At 41.7% G+C, this 17,924-nt stretch overlaps 1 protein-coding gene and 1 long non-coding RNA gene across 2 annotated transcripts in view; one reads left to right on the forward strand and one right to left on the reverse strand.

The window, feature by feature from the left end:
* LOC121724887 overlaps positions 1-4,748 on the forward strand; it is a 178,772-nt gene extending 174,024 nt beyond the window's left edge. The window contains exon 3 of the long non-coding RNA XR_006035325.1: positions 4,683-4,748. This is a non-coding gene — a long non-coding RNA (uncharacterized LOC121724887). The remainder of the gene's footprint in view (positions 1-4,682) is intronic.
* On the reverse strand, positions 690-14,994 carry tmem161a (transmembrane protein 161A). The gene is made up of 12 exons (XM_042111759.1): positions 14,697-14,994; positions 13,926-14,029; positions 13,704-13,787; positions 13,481-13,578; positions 13,240-13,396; positions 11,305-11,456; positions 11,132-11,195; positions 10,836-10,979; positions 10,144-10,257; positions 9,289-9,463; positions 8,376-8,472; positions 690-2,126 (listed from the first exon to the last, which is right to left on the reverse strand). The coding sequence occupies exons 1-12, from the start codon at positions 14,697-14,699 to the stop codon at positions 1,834-1,836; spliced, it is 1,485 nt and encodes a 494-aa protein (XP_041967693.1). The 5' UTR covers positions 14,700-14,994; the 3' UTR covers positions 690-1,833.
* Between the last annotated feature and the right edge of the window lie 2,930 nt (positions 14,995-17,924).

Here is a 17,924-nt window from a genome sequence, read left to right on the forward strand (position 1 = left end):
AAGACCCTCCAAAAATAATTTTAGCTGATTAAAATACTAAAATACTTTTACATTTCTAGGTCTACTAAAAGGGAAAAAAACTATCCATTTTCATTGGCCCATAAATGCTCATGCTGGTGCCTTTCTTCACCCAGTTACAGGAATGCCCAGAATGTAAATGTGAGTCTTTTGGCTTGGCCTAGGGCCCTGGGCAATGTGAGGCAGCCAGTCTTCCCCCCGATCAGTAAACCATCAGTCAGCTGATAAAAATAGCCTCGAGTCAAGCATATCCCAGACAACCAGCTAATAAAATGCCCAGACAAGTGACCATCTGACCCGCGACTCGGCCTCATTGTCCATCTTGACGGTGTGTGGAAGTGAAATAATATCACTAATAAATCATGTCAGACCCTCTGGCTCCACACCCCCCCCATGTCTCTCCTATTCGACCGGTTACTGTTGGGCCAGTGCTACCCTACCCACTCACTGCAAGTTTTTTTGGCAGCTAATTAAACCATTCTCTTTTCAAATATCTATTGAGTTAGTCAGGGACAGGCAGATTAAAATACTGGTTGCACACTTCAAATACTAGAAATGCATGCTTCCAGAAGCCCCAGGATGCTTAAGTATAATAAAGCTAGCAGATAAATGAGTCAATCTATATATTTTAACTTTTTTTGAAAAAGAAGTAATCAGAAAGACACCGAATGTGCTGCAACTTCAAAAATCAACCTTTGCGTTTTATTAAAACTCAACCAACGTTAAAATGTACCAAATACACGACTCGACTCATCATGGAGCATTCAAAAAACAATCTCTTCAGTCAAGAAAAAAGCAGATTTGCTAAAAACCACCCACAGATGCACAACTGACAGCTCTTTTTTTCTCAGTCTTCAATCAAAAACAAATGAAACCTCGCTCAGAACACCAAATTAAATTGAGACAGTACCACTGGAAATTACAGATTAGAGTTAAGCTATATGTGGCACTCGGTAATAAATACATAAATACAAATGATTACTTTTAAACTCATTATGGTACTGTAGGCCCACAGAACATGAAAGCTTGACATGAAATCCATCTTTTTTGTACGTTTACAGTGCTTGGCATCAAATAAAACTGGACAGAGACCCTAAACCTCATTGAGCCCTCTCGGTGACAAACGTGGCTGGCTGCAAGTCTTTTGTAACACTGTACCACAGCAGTGTTCAGATTAACTCATCACGGTCTGGTGTGCTGGAAAATGAAATCCTATCACTGACTTCAAAATCCCTGAGTTTCCAGGCACTTAAATTTGATCTGAATAGCAGTGTATTCAGTGAATACTGTAGTTCCCTATTGAGCATGTGAATGGTTGACTAATGCTTTGGACATACAGTTGAAGAACTATGGGAAATAAAATCTATTTAGAGGTACCCAACATCTATAAAGACATTTAAGTGATATTAAAGTATGGGAGTAGATGTCAAAATAAATATTAGTAATCAGATGTTAATCTGAATGGTTTTGATTGTAGGCAAGAACAGGACTCAGAGTGAAACTGCCATTGTTAAGCTATTGATTTAGCTACTGACTGTCATAAAATCACTATCACCGTTATTTGTTTCTTGAATGAGCAAAGATGACACATTCTGGCACTGAAGTCATGCTAAAATGGTAGAGTTATAGACTCTGTGATCAGGTCCAGTCTTGCCAATGGCCTAACTACTGTATGCCCCACAGTCAGCATGCCATTTTTGATTTGACTTTGACGCACCACTTCAAGGTCATTTCACTCTTGCTGCTCGGGGTACACGGGGGCTGTAATCTGAACTCAGTGCAATAAGAGAGGGGGCCGTGAGGACGGAGGCCCCTTCAGTTGTGCATCAGATACTGGTGGAAGTAGATGCCAAAGAGGCTGCTGATGACCTGGCACGCTGCCACCCACCAGGTGAGGAAGGCGAAGAAGCCGCGGAAGAAGAGCGGCGTGAGGACAGAACACAGGCCGTGGAAGGCTGCGGCCAGTTGGGCCACGGTGGCCTGGACCTCCTCCTCCATGTCGTCGGCTTCCTCGTCGTCCTCCAGCGGGACGGGCGGCGGCGAGGTCGGGAGGACCAGAGCCGGAGTCACGCCTGGGGTCTCCTCAGCAAAACACCACGAGAAGTCACCTGGAAAAGCATGTGAAAAAGCGTTTTTCACTCAAGTGAGTCTGGAAGGTGTCATTAGCTGCAAATCCACAGGCCGTGGTGAGGCAAGGCTGATTTGATCTTGCAGGCGTTAGTGACTGGGGATTCAACCCAGAGAATGAGAAACGCAAATCCAATGCAATCTTTGACATAACTTAAACTTATCTGGTTTTGGCTCTGAATCACCCTTACATGACTCTCAAGCAGCACTAAGCACAGGTGGGCCAGAGGGTATAGGTGAGGCCAGAAATTCGGGGACAATAACCCAAAGGAGGCCCCGCAGAGGCACTTTCGTGCTCCAGAAGTGATAATGTAAGACGTCACTCGTCAGGACCAATGAGGGAACTGGGAGTGGTCGAAGGAAATCGTGAAGCTGTCCGCGCGCTGTTGGAAATAACAATTGATTATAGAACCCCTGTTAACCTAATGATTCTGACCCCGCTAGATATGGAGAAGTTTCGGTCAACGTAATATTACTATCCATAGTAGGCCGATGTGGGCCTACCCACAATGCTGTTACAAGAATGCCTTCTAGCTATTTAATTAGACGCATCTTCCCCAAGAATAGTGTGCGAGGCCCTCCTCGGCCGATTAATTCGGGAGGCGCCTTCACTTGAGTAATGATCCTAGTGTGAAAGTCGGTCAGAGGCTATAGTGCTGGCCTGGACCGCTATGCTCATCTGGACAGAACACCTTACCGAAGCTACAGAGGGTTCAGGGTGTGCTAAGGTTAGCTGTCTAATTCCAGACTACTAATAAAATCAGTGACCCACCACAGTACAATACGATGGCCAGTTCTCCTGGTAGCATGCCTACACTTTCACTGATTTAGCCCCCACGGCCCTGGAGACTAATCCTAGCCGTTCCTCCTGGCCCATCTTCAACTTGAGGGATATCTAAAGAAACTCTAGAAAACTATGCGGGTCAAAGCATAACAATTTATTTGTCAGACACAAGCTATTCATCCAATACATTATAGAAGGTACATCTAAATGAATAATGTGAAAGTCACGAAAACAGGTTAAAGGAACATTTAGGAAACCATATGAAGCAATCAGAGAATGAACATACCAGCTCAGAGGATGATGACTACACACCTTAGTGGTGCGGGAGATTCTGACTACAGAATGGCTCCTAGAATGCTCTGTGAACCTCACTTAAATACGGTAGGCTACCTAGTTTGTGGTTGGTTACATTGATTTGGGATCACATGGTTGGAGGTCATCTGATTTGAGAGTACTTTGATGAGACTTGAGACCATTGTTGTAGTGAGAGTGAATCAATCAAGACATGACAAGGTATACATTTGATTACATTTCCTGTCCCTATAGTTAACTGCTCCTGTGGACATGTGACAGTAGGCCCACAATAGGCCCATACTTAGTAGTTGATCAAGAGTCAATATATGACTGAAAAGATTATCATCAGCCTGGTAATTAGGATCCTTACAGAGCATGCTACCAGGAGAACTGGCCATCGTATTGTACTGTGGTGGGTCACTGATTTTATTAGTAGTCTGGAATTAGACAGCTAACCTTAGCACACCCTGAACCCTCTGTAGCTTCGGTAAGGTGTTCTGTCCAGATGAGCATAGCGGTCCAGGCCAGCACTATAGCCTCTGACCGACTTTCACACTAGGATCATTACTCAAGTGAAGGCGCCTCCCGAATTAATCGGCCGAGGAGGGCCTCGCACACTATTCTTGGGGAAGATGCGTCTAATTAAATAGCTAGAAGGCATTCTTGTAACAGCATTGTGGGTAGGCCCACATCGGCCTACTATGGATAGTAATATTACGTTGACCGAAACTTCTCCATATCTAGCGGGGTCAGAATCATTAGGTTAACAGGGGTTCTATAATCAATTGTTATTTCCAACAGCGCGCGGACAGCTTCACGATTTCCTTCGACCACTCCCAGTTCCCTCATTGGTCCTGACGAGTGACGTCTTACAGGTGGTGCCCCGTGTGAGGATGCGTGACCTCTTAACAACAAATCACGTACAAGTAACGCAAGCGCCGCGCGTCTTTTAACTCTCCCACAGAATAGCGGTATGAGGTTTGATCTTCTTCCCTGTCTACAGACACTGTGGTGAGTCTTGCTTTATTTTTAATACCAGGTTTGAGGTTAAGCTATGATAGGACAATATAATTTATAGTTGTACAAATTAGTATGGGTCGACATACCCTCTGTTATCCCGGAGACGAAATCCGGTGGGGAACCTTAGTGGAACTCATGGAGGACAGTCAGAGATACGATCATATAGACGTTCGGAAATTCTTGCGTTGTCTCAGCTCAGAGGTAACCACCCTAATATTCAATAACTTTTGTAATTCGTACCAGGTAGCTTTATAGTATGGCATAGTGTTTTGTTTGTTTACCTTATGAATTCCGATCTATACAAATCCTACTCAAACCAGTTTGATTCACTGACGGACAATGAATCTCTCACCTGAAAATGAAATTGCATAAGTGTCGCTGGTCATAACAGATGTACGAAACCATCTTTAGATTGCGTAACTAAGATCACAGTTTGAAGTAGCCTATAAAGATGTTGAACTGAAAGCGTAATTTAATAGTTGGGCGTCGAATGACGTTTTCCACCATTTAAAGTAAAGACATTGGAGTGGATATGATACTGTGTTCTTCAAATGTATGTAAGATGGATATTTTATTTACTTCTAAATTTGATAAAACGTAATGTGGAGTAACATTCGGAAGCACCAAGATTTCCCTATGATTTTAACCTACTTAGGCCTATATTTACATATCGTGCACATGCAGTCTGCCAAGGGGCCGCGTCCACACATGATGTGCCTCAGTGGCAGACACATAGTGCGAACATTTAAATGCTAACTCCGTTCTGTGCCTACAGTATTAGTGATCAAGCAGTCATTGTAAAATTAATTCCAAACACATTGACAAAGATACTTTTGTGCTAAAGACACTGTTATGTACTGGTTTGGTTGTATGCTGCTGTCTGCTGTGCAGTGGCTAGTTGTAAAATTGCTCTTAAGTTAAATTGTAATCTTTGTAGCCTGTACTTTTCTGGGTAGCAGAGACATGCAGAGACTGCTATGTTTCTTTAAACCACTGGGCTACTGTTTTCTACATTCCCTCATGCACATAGATAAATCTGAACCGATGTCAAATGTAATGTCCAGAAGTAAGAATGCATTGCCTTAACACAACTGAGTTTTCTTTGCCTTAAAAACAACAGGTCAAATAGACTTTTCTTTTAACCAGTTTTATTTTCCACATGTAGACTAAGCTATCCTGGGTTTTATGTTTAAATTGTCTTACATATCTCCAATGTATTGTCATTATATGTATAGCACTGTAACAATGATGAAACCTATGTGTGACTACAGGCACGTATTGATGATTTAGTCTTTGTCTAAGAGAAGTTAACTCCAATATTCAGTATGGTTGGTAAACCAGATCGCGACTGGTTTTTCAGCACTTCACTAATAGTAATAAGAATAGTTTCAAAGTAGTAAAATGTGTGGCGCAGGCGCTTCCAACTACTAATCACACAATGTCCCATGATACCTCAAACATGCCTTTGTAGAACTGCATAAGATTTATTCACTGTCACCAGACAGGAGATACTAGATTTGTGCCTGCGTAAGTCACCTAGAAATGCTTTAAGTTATCTAATGGAAATTCTTTAACATAATGGATGGCTGACGTTAGAAAAAATATTCAGAGCTAACAGCATTCATGATGTTCACAGAAAATGTATATACCAGCTTTAATAACTTATTTGCTATGTTCCCATAGGCTACTTTGCCCTTAACAGAATCTTCTCAATTCTACCACCATACTTTTCCTGAATGTAGTGGTAAAGAGTCAGGATCACAAATGGGATCACATTGAATATTTTATAAAAGAGACTGAGACCTTGTTTTCTACTTTAACTTGTTGTCATGAAACACCTGAATACACTATATCTGTAACATGTTGTAACCTTTCTCCCATAATAACACAAAGCTCATCAATGTTCAATCACTGCATGGATATGCTAATGTCCTCCAGGCGTCAAGCACACACTGGAGCGATGGACTATCCTGAGGAAGATAAACACCTCCGATGGGGGGTTAACCCATCCAGATAATCATTGGCTGGATTTACATGTTTCTCCTTGGTGCCAGGAAGGCACAGAGACTTTCGGATGAACAGGTCACTCAACAAATGGACTACTACCTGAACCTGGCACAGTGCTGCTACTTCAAGCATCCCATCCACTAACTGCAGAAGAACAAGCCTTGGTTCTCTGGGAACTACAATCATCAGTCCTGCAAACACTGGCTTTAAGGATCCTATTTTGATAACCCCACTAGGTCCAATCCTGTGATGACCCAGAGGGGTCAAGGGGACATCTGTAAGGATCCTAATTACCAGGCTGATGATAATCTTTTCAGTCATATATTGACTCTTGATCAACTACTAAGTGTGGGCCTATTGTGGGCCTACTGTCACATGTCCACAGGAGCAGTTAACTATAGGGACAGGAAATGTAATCAAATGTATACCTTGTCATGTCTTGATTGATTCACTCTCACTACAACAATGGTCTCAAGTCTCATCAAAGTACTCTCAAATCAGATGACCTCCAACCATGTGATCCCAAATCAATGTAACCAACCACAAACTAGGTAGCCTACCGTATTTAAGTGAGGTTCACAGAGCATTCTAGGAGCCATTCTGTAGTCAGAATCTCCCGCACCACTAAGGTGTGTAGTCATCATCCTCTGAGCTGGTATGTTCATTCTCTGATTGCTTCATATGGTTTCCTAAATGTTCCTTTAACCTGTTTTCGTGACTTTCACATTATTCATTTAGATGTACCTTCTATAATGTATTGGATGAATAGCTTGTGTCTGACAAATAAATTGTTATGCTTTGACCCGCATAGTTTTCTAGAGTTTCTTTAGATATCCCTCAAGTTGAAGATGGGCCAGGAGGAACGGCTAGGATTAGTCTCCAGGGCCGTGGGGGCTAAATCAGTGAAAGTGTAGGCATGCTACCAGGAGAACTGGCCATCGTATTGTACTGTGGTGGGTCACTGATTTTATTAGTAGTCTGGAATTAGACAGCTAACCTTAGCACACCCTGAACCCTCTGTAGCTTCGGTAAGGTGTTCTGTCCAGATGAGCATAGTGGTCCAGGCCAGCACTATAGCCTCTGACCGACTTTCACACTAGGATCATTACTCAAGTGAAGGCGCCTCCCGAATTAATCGGCCGAGGAGGGCCTCGCACACTATTCTTGGGGAAGATGCGTCTAATTAAATAGCTAGAAGGCATTCTTGTAACAGCATTGTGGGTAGGCCCACATCGGCCTACTATGGATAGTAATATTACGTTGACCGAAACTTCTCCATATCTAGCGGGGTCAGAATCATTAGGTTAACAGGGGTTCTATAATCAATTGTTATTTCCAACAGCGCGCGGACAGCTTCACGATTTCCTTCGACCACTCCCAGTTCCCTCATTGGTCCTGACGAGTGACGTCTTACAATAATGGGGAAGCGATTAGCCTCCACAAGCCTTAATTCGCTTGGCTTTGGCTCAACAGTGGGGAAGGGGCTACTGAGTGCTATTAACTAAGTATGCAGAGGGCATGTACTTAAAATACTGGTTGCACACTTCAAATACTTAGTTCAAGTATATAGTGCAGATATTGGGATAATACTAACCATTAAAAAGTGGGCACAATCAAAGTAAGCACTCAGTGCACACTAGCTGAAGTAATGAAGTATGCGGTTTGAGACATAGCCAATGACTCATTTGCCTCTCTGATATTACTGACTATGTAACATAAATATATCAACACATTTTCACATCTTTATCAACACTGCTCTTGCCACTGACAGCTTTTTTGGCCTCTTGAGAGAACTCCACACCACACTTCACTTCTCCTCTCACTGCAGTCTAGAGGCCTTTTCACACTGAGGTTTTTTCCTTAATTATTGCGCCTTTATCGCAGCGTGCTTGTCTTTTTAAAACAATTTTTCATTTTGAGCTCTATACTGTCAGTTGTCAGTGATGTGACAGAGAAAATTGATTTCAGCCTATTTCAGTACATACAGCTATCTGTCCAATCAAGTTGTCAACTAGCTATAAAAGCAAGGGCTATAAACACACTATAGTTTCTATGAAATGGTAGCTACCACACACATGATGGTTATCTACAACTGACTTTCGAAACTCATGAAGGCTTGGCTTACCCAAAGTCTTCAACGCAAGGGTTGAGAAGAGTATCAGCAGAATAGGGATCAGGTACTGTAGCGTGACCACAGTCAAGTAGCAGAATATGCGGGTAACCTGTGAGAGCACAAGGAGAAACACATCCACACGTCAGGTTACCTTGTTTTCACACTCCTTTTCCATTTCAATTTAGAGCACAATAGTGTGAATAAAAATATTAAAGACAGAAACAGATATAAAAAAAAAATCAGCACAAAGCTTTTATTTACAGAGAATCAAGGCATGTGCTGTGCTTGTAACAAACTATAGTCATGATACCTCATTACTTCCTTTGTTTCCAAGGTAAAGTCATGCAACTCTGTGTGATCAGAGGAAACTTATATTTGCCTGAAACCTTAGTGTTCCGAATTTCTAGTGGGAGTTGTTTCAAACAAACATGCTGTTCTATTCAGGCAAATGGAATGCCCTGAGAGTTTGAATTCGGTGTGCATGTGCAAACACCATTTTGACCAAAATGTATGTGTCTTTTTGTATGTCTGTGTAAATATATGTATGCCTGTGTAGCATGATGCTAGTCTGGCTCCAGGCTCTCCCGCTATCGTCATCATTTTAAACCTGACAATAGCGCGCCGGGTGGATAAGCCAGCTTGTGATTGGGCCCGGGCAAAAATTGTAATGAAAGCAGCAGAAAAAGATGCGCAGGTTTCCAGCCTGAGCTGCAGGGCGAGAAAAGAAAATCGCCGGCAGATCAGGCTGGGTTCCCCCCTAGCCTAGCATGATGCCTAGCGTGATGCCTAGCGTGATGCCTAGCGTGATGCCTCCTAAACTCCTTACCTTCCTCTGGATGTCATGATGCCTTTTTCTGCTGCTTGAATTTCCCCTGGGGATCAATAAAGTATCTATCTATCTATCCATCTATCCTAAACTCCTTACCTTCCTCTGGATGTCAATGGCAGCTATACGGCCAGCCTCCCTTTTCATCTGCTCCACCCACTTCTGGGCCAGGTTGAGGTAGGCCTGCAGGTGGTAGCGCGTGACCAACAGACGCAGCACACACAATGCCACCACTGTCCACAGACGCACCGAATTAAACATGGAGCTGGGGATCCTGACCAACAGAAAGACCAAATGAGGACACAGAGAAGCCAAAAAGCATGTGTGTTGCTAACATTACTTAACATAACTTCTTTAGGGTTAAGCTTATTATATAAGATTAGATTCGACTTTATTGTCACTGTGCAGAGTAAAAGTACAGAGACAACGAAATGCAGTTTGCGTCTAACCAGAAGTGCAAAAAAGCAGAAAAGTGCAATGTGATATACAGTACAAAGTATAGACAGGTGGTGCAGTATAAACAGTATAAGACATATAGTGCAGTGTAGACAGTAGTATACATTTAAGAAAGTGGTATGGTTTACAATAATACATTAAATATAAATATGTACAATGTATTAGCAGTAGCTTTATAAGAGCAGAATAGATATGGATATATAGTAAGAATAGTGTATGAACAACATGTACAGATATGTGCAGTGTAGTAGCAGTAACATTATAAGAGTAGTAAAATGAATATAGATATACTGTATGAAATGTATTAACAGTAATAATATTTAAAAATATATAGATATTCAGTATGAACCGTATAGACAAATATGTACAGACATGTGCAGTGTAGCACTAGTTACAGTAACCTTATAAGAGTAGTGAAAAATATGTGTATTTGCTGTAAGAACAGTATAAAGAGCAGTAGAATATGGCTATGTATAAGTATGTGTATTATGTGCTTACAATGTTACTGTTGTCTTTCCCATTGGAGCATTGGCCAAGAAGTCTCTGGCAATTGGTTTCACCCACAATACAATCACCAACAGAGGGGAGAGGAAGCTGATGTGTAGGAGGGCTCTGGACAAGACAAGATCCATAGCATCACCTTGAGAGGTCTTCATAGATTTTATAATGACAGTCATCATTTGTATACTGCATTTTGTATACTGTTTTCAGCCAACAATACTACTAGTCATAAACTCTAGCGTGACATGTATAGTTTGGAACCTTCAACGGCATGATAATGCCATGGATTCATATGCTATAGACCAGTGTTTTTTAACCTTTTTTGCCATGAAACATTTTTGACTTTGACTTGATTTTGTCACACCATCATCCCAAATGTTACAAAAAATTAAACCACAGCCTATAACTTCTCGTTGTAGAAGAGTCTCATTACAGTGACTACATATAAACAACAGCGCAAACATGCGCTCAAGGAGGGCAGTATGATTGTCAATTCTTTGATGCAAGATTAATTTTTTTGGACCATGAAATGAAATGTAAACATTTTTTACAGCACACTGGTTCAAAATCTAGGCCATAGACAACAAACAAAGCTGATGATTTAGCTGAACATTGCTGACTACGTTATATCATTCAAATATAACAATGTTCATCTAACTCCCTCTACATGGGGGATGTTCTGGTCTTACTTTACGAAGGGACGGTCAGAATTCATCTGCAGGGCATCTAGATGGGTCTGGGCGAGACGAAGTCCAGGAAAAGCCAGCAGGGCACCAATGAACCCACAAACAGTAGCCAAGCCTAGCTTCACAGTCAACTTGGTAACAGGCACTCTAATGGTAAAACAATTTCAAAAATAACATATATTAGTTTGACATAACATAATAACATAAAATATAACAATGTAAAATTGTTTGATATAGCTAGTTGCAACTTACATTACTTTGTCTGTAACCCTCTTTAAAGATTTTAAAAGGGTACTTACGACCACTCGGAATAGCCTTGCTGTTTTGCAAAAACTTCCAGATTGTCAAAAAGACTGTTAAAACCTAAACAAAATGCAAGTAACACAAGTGAAACAGGTGTCACCAAAGACTTTCAACACCACATTGTGGTAAGTATAATCAAAGCATGACATGTCAGGGGAAGGGTCCATACCAGGTTCCAGGCCGAACTCCAAGTAGTCTTCCCTCACGACCAGCACCAACATGGCTACCAGCAGGGACAGGAAGCCAAAGGCCAAACACACGGAGCTCTCTCCGTCCGCGTCGGCGCTGAAGTAGTGGCTCATTAGAGTGTGCAGAGTCCTCCTGATGATCTCAGGTCAAGGATGACAAACTGGACGAAAGAGTGAGCTTGTGTATGCAGAACACAGAACAGCCTCTCAAGATACTAAACTTGTCTGTGTGACTCATGTAAGCATGTTCTTAGTCAGATGTGGTTGGTACAGGGCAGGGGTCGGCAACCTTTTTTGCCTGGAGAGCCACTTTTACAATTTTTTTTTTTTTTTTTTAATCTCAGAAGAGCCACATAAAAACGATTACAAGAAAAAGTTTGGATATTTAACGTACAGTTAGGCTACTTTCATTCAACAGAGGATTTTTTAATACATTTTCTACTAGTTTTAAAAGTAATGTGCAAGTAACTTGAAATGTAAAGTGGAATGACAGAAGTAGGCTATAGGCCTTAGGCTTCCCATGTAGGCTAAACACCACCCCCTATTTTCCCAGTGTCCTTTGGTATGCAAAGTATCAACACACTCAATTTTCGTTGACATGTCATTGGCGAAATTGAACATTAGGCCTACCAGAGATTAGATTTGGTGATGGCCTTGGAGTCTGGCTGGCTCATATTCAGTGAGGTGAAGTTTCATGCAAGAATTGAGGCTGTCATCATTTAAGGGCAACTCCATGCAAAACTGTCATATATCCATAACGCCAACTAAATAGCCTACCATGGCATTGTGTTGTCGTTATGGATGTGACAGTTTTGCGTGGAATTGCCCTTAAACGTGAGCACAGGTTTGTCTTTATATTTTTCATATGTGAGAAAGATTTCTCACATGCAAGTGGAATAGGGTTAACACAGCAATACTAACTCGTTGCAGTGTGCGATAACGGGCAGTTCATTTTGCGTTTTCAGAATCAGTCTTCGGATGGAAACTTTCCCATTTCAGCCCGCTTGTGTTCGCGCTCGCAAGCTGTGGTCGCTGACGTTTCCTTTTTGACATTTTCCTTATCTAGCCTACAGCAAGTGCACACATCAACAATAACAATTAAAGTGTTGTCGTTGACTAGCCTGGGTGTTCCCATGCTGCCTTGCGCGCGATTTGATTCACGCTGCTAAGGCAGCCTGGAGACCATGGAGCAAATTTTCGCCTGAGATAGGGGACCAATCACAGAACAAGGGGGAAAGCAAGACGATGATGAGCTATGCACAGACGCATTTGATAGACATCCGTGGCACCCAATAAACGGATCTGGGCATTTTTTTCAAATACGAGAAAATGAACGTTTGGTTCCCAGACCACGTCTCATTGAGAAGTGGTGGCGCTAGCCAGGCTAGTCGTTGACTGGAATGGAGGGAAATCTGTGATTTTGTTTGATATTGACATGGCAACGAACCACGAATGTAGGCCTACCAATATTGTGCAGGCTACGGTTATGGAGTCAAGTGAGGTGGAAAGTTATATAAATTAGGCTACTCAGATAGAGCTACAATATTACATTTTGAAAATTAATGAACTAAAATAAAATACATTTTAATGAAATACTCATTAATTATTTTCAAAAGCTGAGCCGCATCAGAGGGATCAAAGAGCCGCATGCGGCTCTTGAGCCGCAGGTTGCCGACCTCTGGTACAGGGCAAGCAGTTGAATATAATACATAATTGTTGAAGCATATAGTATGTTGTTAAGTCTTGAGTGCTACTATAAACAGTAACAGCGACCAGTGATCTGACAATGGTGATATCTTTTTTACCCAAGGCTTCTGTATCACAAAGACCCCATAGCTGGTAAAAAAAAGGATTTAAGGGTTGACAATAAATGATGCAATATACAAGTTGCATACCAGAACCAAGTAGAAGGATACAGGCAGAAAAATACAGTCAAAACACACCAGATGGCACCAATGTTGACCTCTTTGCTGGCATCAACCACACTGTAGTAGGCCTCGGTGAAAAGAAAAATTCCAGTTGCATAGACGGCAAAATCAATGAGCCATTGGTACTCAACGAAGAACCTCAGAACTGTGGGGGGGGGGATAGTTTATGCTGTGATAATCATCCAATCCTGATAGTATACTCTTTTTTCAAACACATCTGGTAATTTACCTAAGGCATCAAGTACATTGATGGGAGTGCTGTCCAGATGGAGATCTATATCCTTCGGCACTGTGAGAGGCTTGTTTTCTCTGTTGCCATTTTGTCTTCTGCAGGCAGATGAGAAAACAACACATTATGAAAGAGCCCAGTACAATCTGTCAGTAGCCTATCTGATGGTAGCAGTTGAAGACAGCTGTACTAACAAACAAACGTCTACCATGACAGTTCTCACCTGTCTTTCTTGTTAGGTTTGGTCACCTGCTTCCCAGCCAAGGCACAAAGCTCTACTTCAGACGGGTGCTTGAAGCGGAAGAGACTAAAAGCAGAAAACAAACGTTGTCTTCAGCTTTACACTCCAATTAAATTAAACAACAAAATAGCATGACTGTTTTATAGCCTATGAATTACAGTGGTGGCTACATCAATACTAACAAGTTTAACAAGACTTCAGTACCTGCCATTGCACAGCAGCCAGCGTGCAAAGGAGCAGTGCGGAGCCATCCTCTGCATTATGCTGGCAGCCAGCAAGCTGACTACCAGCTGTACTCCCATAAGGGCCTGAAAGAGAGTTTATCACACCAAACTAAGTGTGACACGACAGACACAGACAAACTGTAGGCTACTGGAGTTTCAAATATTTTTTGACAACTCATTGTGATTTTGTTTTCAGACCACTAGTGTACCTATTGTCATTCATTTCTAATTTGCAGTAGATTACGTGAACGTCTAGGTACACGTGTCCAAACTCAAAAGTCTTCAGGCAGTTATGCTGAGGGCCACAACTGCGCCAGTCATTCAACATCAGAGGAAGTTGGCTAAAATGGGATGGCTAACTAGCTTGCTAGCTAAAGAGGAGGAGGAATCCATGGAAAGCAGAGCTAAATGTATAGCATGCTAGGTCAACCCACAATGCTAGCTTGCTGCAGGAGAATTATGGAGAACTTGGTGCTTTGAAACTGAGACGGACACTGCGTTAGGTCGTAACTTACATGAGATAATAGTCAACTTGAAACATGTCAACTCATTTGACACATGTGACGGGCTTTCAAGAGAAACCAACAGCCTTGTTATCCAACTGGCCTAGCTTACTGAGAGTACTCACCTGGCTAGCTAAGTCTAAAAAGGCTGTTGACGAGTATTATCTTATAGAGGCATAGAGACGAATGCTGTTATTTACGCGTCCACAGGCAAAGGAAAAATAATGTCAAATGCAAACTGCACTTACCATTCTGGTATTTGTGGAGGTATTAACAGTCGGACACGTCTCCCATTGACAAACTCTCAGCAAAGATCTCAATCCCTGAACAGCTGAGACTACTCCAATGACATGTGGGTACTCTGTACGTTCAAAGTAAGGGGTGTGCTTACCACATAAGGACTTAAAATCCTATTGGTCGAAATGGAGCATTCAAGGTCCTTATTGGCTCTCTGAGTCACCGATTATATCTTTGTGGATGGATCAAGTGTTATGCCGAAATTCTGTTACCTGCCTGGAGTAGCCTGACGAGCCAGACCGCTAGGGTGCGTCTAGATTTCTAGGCTATGCCTGGAGGACTGCAAGTGAAACAACCAAAACGATACATCTCTCCGACTAATCTGGAAAAAGTGAGCTGCGTGTCGTTGTATGACTAGCTTCATTATATTTCTGCGAACTGTAAGATGGCAACATCTCCCATGCTTGAAGACTATTTGGGTAGCCTAGGGTATATTTGTGCCCAAATGCCTTACTTTTGACCTAAAAACCCTTCTATAAGTAGAAATGTGCATAGATTTAGGTCGATTAAGGAGAAAAGCCTATTTAATTTACTTTTTCCATTTCCCCCTAATTCCCCCCTTTTCAAGGAATCCCTGGATTAAAATAAAATTAAGATATACTTAAATTGTCCTTAATTACCCCCTTAATCACAGCAAATGACCCCTGACCTAACACCTTAAAATGTAATCTTAAAGTTTAAGGGGTTTCACACTCACACCTTATAAAATGGCATTTTAAGGTAAAATGAAGGGCCTCTTCGTTTACATTAATTAGTTTTGGTATGTTTTCAGGGGTAATTTAAGGCACATTTGAATATGTCATGTTTCATAGTGAGATTATGCAAGGCCTTTGCACAATAGGCCTACATTTGAACAAGTTCTGACCTAAGACCTAAGTGTAAGACCTAACATGAGGAGGAGCTCAGCAAGAAGGAATATCTTACCTGCGCACTATAGTCTGTTTGAGTCTAGTGTGCCTTTTTGATGTAGGCCTAAGCCTGGAACCAAATCTCTGGCTTTGTTTTTACTGAAAGGCTTGCAGTTATTTAAAGCGACCCTATTATGCTTTTCCGGTTTTTCCTTTTCTTATTGTGTGTGTTAGAGCTTTAAAAAGTTGTCCGCAAAGTTACAAAACCCACAAGAATAACAAGAGCAGGGTTGTCAGATTCATATTAGGCAGTGGGCCGGATTTGTTAGAATGAGACCTTGTAGGGGCCGTCACTGTCATGATCATTCTGGTCTTTCATTTTTCTGCATGGGTTTGTTGTTTGATGACATACTCCTTTACTACAGCCACATATGAGCCAACAAGGCATAGGTTTATCATGCGGTGCTGCCACTGTTCTTTCTATCTTCATTAATTGATCATGTCATAGATATTGACATATTGGGGCAGCCGTGGCCTACTGGTTAGCGCTTCGGACTTGTAACTGGAGGGTTGCCGGTTCGAACCCCGACCAGTAGGCCATGCCTGAAGTGCCCTTGAGCAAGGCACCTAACCCCTCACTGCTTCCCGAGCGCCGCTGTTGTTGCAGGCAGCTCACTGTGCCGGGATTAGTGTGTGCTTTACCTCACTGTGTGCAGTGTGTTTCACTAATTCACGGATTGGGATAAATGCAGAAACCAAATTTCCCTCACGGGATCAAAAGAGTATATATACCTATACTTATACTTATTGCTTATTACACATAGTCCATGACAAGTGGATACCTAGATGTTGACAACTAGATGAATATCTTTATTTTCCCCTATCTATCCCAAAACATCTGGGGGGGGGGGGGGGGGGGGGCATATGAAACCTACTGGCAGGGCTGGATCTGGCCCCTGGGCCTTATCTTTGACACCCCTGACCTAGAGGGAGTACATCTCTCTTAGCTAGCTCCTGCTGTAATGTATGACATTGCAAGAAGACTCCATTGATATCACAGTATTGCTATTGTGACTTCATTGACACTCTTGCCGTGCTGTAGTATCTTCCAGTAGGCCTACACTTTTACTTCAGTCAGTGTCACCCTTATAAGTCAGCTGTACTCTTGTGTCTGACTAATAGGTGTCTTTGTAATTTCCGTTTTCCATTGTCAGTCCATCTGTTCATAGGACAGGTCACCAACTAAATCTGATACTTAGTTCCAAACAGTGGTTTGGAAAATGCTTTACTGCTTGCTTAAGATCGCTTTGGTTTTCTTGTAATCTCTCATTGGCATGCAGTGAACACAACAGGGATACTCAGTCTTCATTTGCCAAGAAAGTAATTTATGCACACAAGAAGTCTCTAAGCAATCATGCCTCAGCTAGAGGTGCAATGTTTATTATCCACTGCCCATTCTCCATCAAGGGAGGTGAATGAGAGACTAAAATGACAATGTTTTCATTTATGGCCATATCATGGCTCTCTAAATGGGGATTTTGCCTGAAGTTTAAAATCATACAAAATGAAATATGTACATATACATTGTAAACATACATTTTCATAAGACTGTCATTTCATATGATATTTACATACCACACTATGTTTCTTACACATTTTGTGACCGTCCAAGTAAATGAAAAAGTAACATTACTTAGGGATACTTCTAATGATTCGGGGGGCTTCAATCAGAGTGCCTTTGTCATCATTCATTTGGTTGTTTTTTGACATGCATTACGATGAAAGATAATCTGTTGATGTGCATTTCAAAGACAGATCATCTCTGCTCTCTTTTCTAGTGATGCAAAGAAAAGCAGCCTCACTCTGACTGTGCCAAAATGATTATCGTATTCAAATGAGTAATCAGCATGTGTGCACATCTATCTTGTGGATAAATACTGATGTGCTTTTGTTCCTCTAAATCTTCTTCCTTTACAAAGAACCACTGTTATAAATGCTTTTGTCTGAACAGGAGGTTTGTGAAAGCAAATTACAGGAGAATGTGAAACAGCCTTGTTTTCTTGTGCATATTAGTGCTTCTAATTAGTACGTATTGGGCTCTTCTGTTCTTCATGGCATTATGTGTATATGTGAATAACTTTTACATATCATCATGATCCCCATCAGAGGTTTATGTTGACAAACATAACTAAACATAAAACAAATTTTTTCCATTTAAAGGTGCCATGTGTAATGGCCGCCAAAAAATCAATTCATACTCCACATTCCATAAAAAAAAAGGGGGCAGTATACCTCCAGAAAGTAAGATGGTCTACCCTAGAGTAACAACCG

The sequence above is a fragment of the Alosa sapidissima genome, chromosome 12 (assembly GCF_018492685.1).
Source record: "Alosa sapidissima isolate fAloSap1 chromosome 12, fAloSap1.pri, whole genome shotgun sequence".
Lineage (NCBI taxonomy): Eukaryota > Metazoa > Chordata > Actinopteri > Clupeiformes > Clupeidae > Alosa > Alosa sapidissima.

What these genes read in the sequence shown, in the direction of transcription:
- tmem161a (XM_042111759.1), bottom strand. An exon ending in TGGCTGCTGTGCAATGGCAG is followed by an intron (nt 13,788 to 13,925) that starts GTACTGAAGTCT and finishes TTCTGCTTTTAG; the next exon opens with TCTCTTCCGCTTCAAGCACC. An exon ending in CAATGTACTTGATGCCTTAG is followed by an intron (nt 13,397 to 13,480) that starts GTAAATTACCAG and finishes CCCCCCCCACAG; the next exon opens with TTCTGAGGTTCTTCGTTGAG.